At 33.5% G+C, this 3,084-nt stretch overlaps 1 protein-coding gene across 1 annotated transcript; it reads left to right on the top strand.

The window, feature by feature from the left end:
* The first annotated feature begins 2,230 nt into the window (after window positions 1–2,230).
* Window positions 2,231–2,761, top strand: LOC126886134 (uncharacterized). Its single transcript, XM_050652981.1, has one exon. It carries the CDS (start codon window positions 2,231–2,233, stop codon window positions 2,759–2,761), a length of 531 nt encoding a protein of 176 aa, XP_050508938.1.
* The last annotated feature ends 323 nt before the right edge of the window (window positions 2,762–3,084 follow it).

Genomic DNA, 3,084 nt, shown 5'->3' with positions numbered 1-3,084 from the left:
AGCTGTAGTGACATTATTTATAATACATTTTGTGGAAGTATTAAAAAAGTATTATATTAATAAAAAGGCCAACGCCGTAGTATAAAACTCAATATAGTCTGCGGCTTGGTCTGGAATAAACTAGAGTCTGATCGGCCTATGGAGGAGCGGTATGGCAAGGAATAAGGGCTTGCAGCTTGGTGATACTCCTCCATAGATCCCTACCGAAGGGCATTGACGCCTAAGAACGGTGTATATAATATATTAAAAACAGAACTTTTCAGTATTTTATTGTTAGATAACATGAATTTTAACCTTCCGATGACCAACCTTTTTTTGTTACACGGATGACCAAGGGGGGGAAAATGACCCCAGGTCAAAAATGTCAAAAATGACAATTAACGAAAAAATGAAGTTTTTTTTATGGCATGGCAATGGTAAAACTACTGGGAATTACACATAATAGACGGTATTTTACTAAACATCAACTTCAGAATATATTTTTTATTCGTAAAATATAGGGAATTTTTTTAATTTCAAAATATGAGGATATCTAGAATGATACTAAAGTCAAATAAAAAAATAATAAGTTAAAAATTGAAAATACTTTTGAATTTATTAAAGAAATACTTACGCCGTCTGTATACCTACTAGATAATATAACCTGAGTTTTCCTCTGTCACATCCCTCTTTGAGGTGTATGTCCATTTATTTCTAGTCATGTGTGATTGAAATACTATAGCTCCAGTTTCAAACTCTACTTATACGTTTTTAAATAGCTTGGACATTTAACATTTGATAAACGGCGTTTTTTCTTTTCAGTTTAACTTTTATTTTCTGACGTCGACTTTGCAAAGTAACAAGACGCTTACTCAACACACACACTACACATTACACCTGAGTTAGTGATAAGTTATACAATTACGTGGCTAAAGTTTCTAGTTCTAAACCAAGGCCAGAATCAGAGAAAAAAAAACCTTTATTTTCAATAAAAAATAATTCCATCTTAAATAATAGTGTTCCGGGATATGTGTACCTTGGCATTTGAGTCACTATTTCCTCATTGATGATAAATTGCAAATCTTCGATTATAATCACAGAAGACTTTAAGTGAAAAAGAATAACTATTTGAAATGAAAGAAATTAATTTACGCAAATTATGCAAAAAGAAAAAATTTATTAAAAATATTATACAAATATTTAATAATCCAAAAAGAAGCCCAAGAACAAAACGTCATATTCAAAAGTTCAATATCTTTTCTTGATTATCTTTGGATTTCATCCTGTTGGAACAGTTCCATAAAGAAACGGCTCACAAAGACATCTTTAATACACAGGAAAAAACTAAGAAAATTATTAGGATCATTCACTGGACAGTAATCTTTTTCCGCTGAAGAAGTAATTTTTAACTTTTCCACATATGTACTTAATGAAATTAAGAAACGTGTTTTATCCAAAGGCTTAAATTATGCTTTAGCTCCCCAAAGAATGAACAAAATGAACTTCGCAGTACCGATGGAGTATACAGCACGCCACCTCCACAATTATGCCAATCAACACCCAAATACCTGTTTACAACCTAACTGTGGAATAACGCTAGATGGGATAACAGCCCGCCTTAAAGATATAGTACTGAATTCTTTAAACTATTTTAAGCCCCCACAGTCAAACCTCACTAAAGAAGAATTTAATGTCTTACGTAATTTACAAAAAAATAAAAACATTATCATTATCCGGCCAGATAAAGGCAACGGAATAGTCATTTTAGATCGCTTAAATTACGTAGAAAAATTAAAAAACATTCTATCGGATAACACAAAATTTATTAACATACCATTTAATAACCTATTTAAATTAATGTTATCATTTGAAGACAATTTCCGGAAAAAACTTAAAAATTGTTCTTCCAAGATATTCAAAGAAACTGCTCCCACTGGTTCACAACTTGGACGTTTATACGGAGTCCCAAAAGTGCACAAAACTGGTGGCCCTCTAAGACCGATTCTCAGCTCCATCAATACTCCAAACTATCTGTTAGCTAAATATCTTGTCCCACACCTTCAAATACTGACTGAAAACGAATTCACAGTAAAAGATACATTGCGAAGGAAATTAGCAACCAAGACAGACACAAAGATGGAATTATGGTCAATGTCGACGTTGAAAGTGTGTTACAAACGTTCTCTTAGATGAAACCATCAACATAATAATAAATTCACTTTTTCCAAGTTCCAATTCAAACTTTTTAGGAATGAAGCAGTCAAAATTTAAAGATCTACTGACATTAGCTGCCAAAGAATGTCTATTCAGTTTTGAGGGAAAAGTGTATAGACAAATAGATGGCGTTGCAATGGGCTCTCCTTTAGGACCAGTTTTCGCGAATTCTTTTCTATGTCACCATGAGAAAACATGGTTAGCTGACTGTCCAACTGATTTTAAGCCACTTCTTTATAGACGATACGTGGATGATATTTTTCTCATCTTCAAACATACCGATCACATTCAACATTTTTTAGATTATCTCAACCAGAAACACTACAATATGAAATTTACTAGTGAAATTGAAGTCAATGAAAATCTGCCCTTCTTAGGAATTACCATCTTCAGATCACCTTCAGGTTTTTCCACTTCAATATATAGAAAACCAACCTTCATTGGCCTGTATATAAACGCAGATAGCTTCATTCCCAGCAAATACAAAACAAGTTTAATCAATATACTTGTTCAACGCGCTTTCGCTATCTGTTCAATCTGGCAATTCCTACATGAAGAGTTTCAATAACAAATTCCAACCAAACAGCAAAGTAGAAGAAATCCACAGCCTACAAATCCGACGCAACATCCGTAGAACAATTAAAAAAGCATTTCCCTCTATAGAATTAAGATTTGCTTTCACGACTTTGGAAAGAATAGGATCTCGTTTCCATGTGAAAAACATGATTCCTAGTGATCTCGCATCTAACATTATATACCAATTCAAATGTAGTAGCTGTGCAGCTACGTACGTCGGGAAGACTCGACGTCACTTTAATGTCAGATGTTGCGAACACTTAGGTGTCACTCCTCACTTAGGAAGACGATCAAGAACAATTCCAAATTCAGCGT

Source organism: Diabrotica virgifera, chromosome 6, assembly GCF_917563875.1.
Source record: "Diabrotica virgifera virgifera chromosome 6, PGI_DIABVI_V3a".
Taxonomy (NCBI): domain Eukaryota; kingdom Metazoa; phylum Arthropoda; class Insecta; order Coleoptera; family Chrysomelidae; genus Diabrotica; species Diabrotica virgifera.
Note: the sequence above shows the minus strand (reverse complement) of the source record. Positions and strands in the feature narration are given on the sequence as shown.

What these genes read in the sequence shown, in the direction of transcription:
- LOC126886134 (XM_050652981.1), top strand. Translation starts at nt 2,231, where the DNA reads ATGAAGCAGTCAAAATTTAAAGATCTACTGACATTAGCTGCCAAAGAA.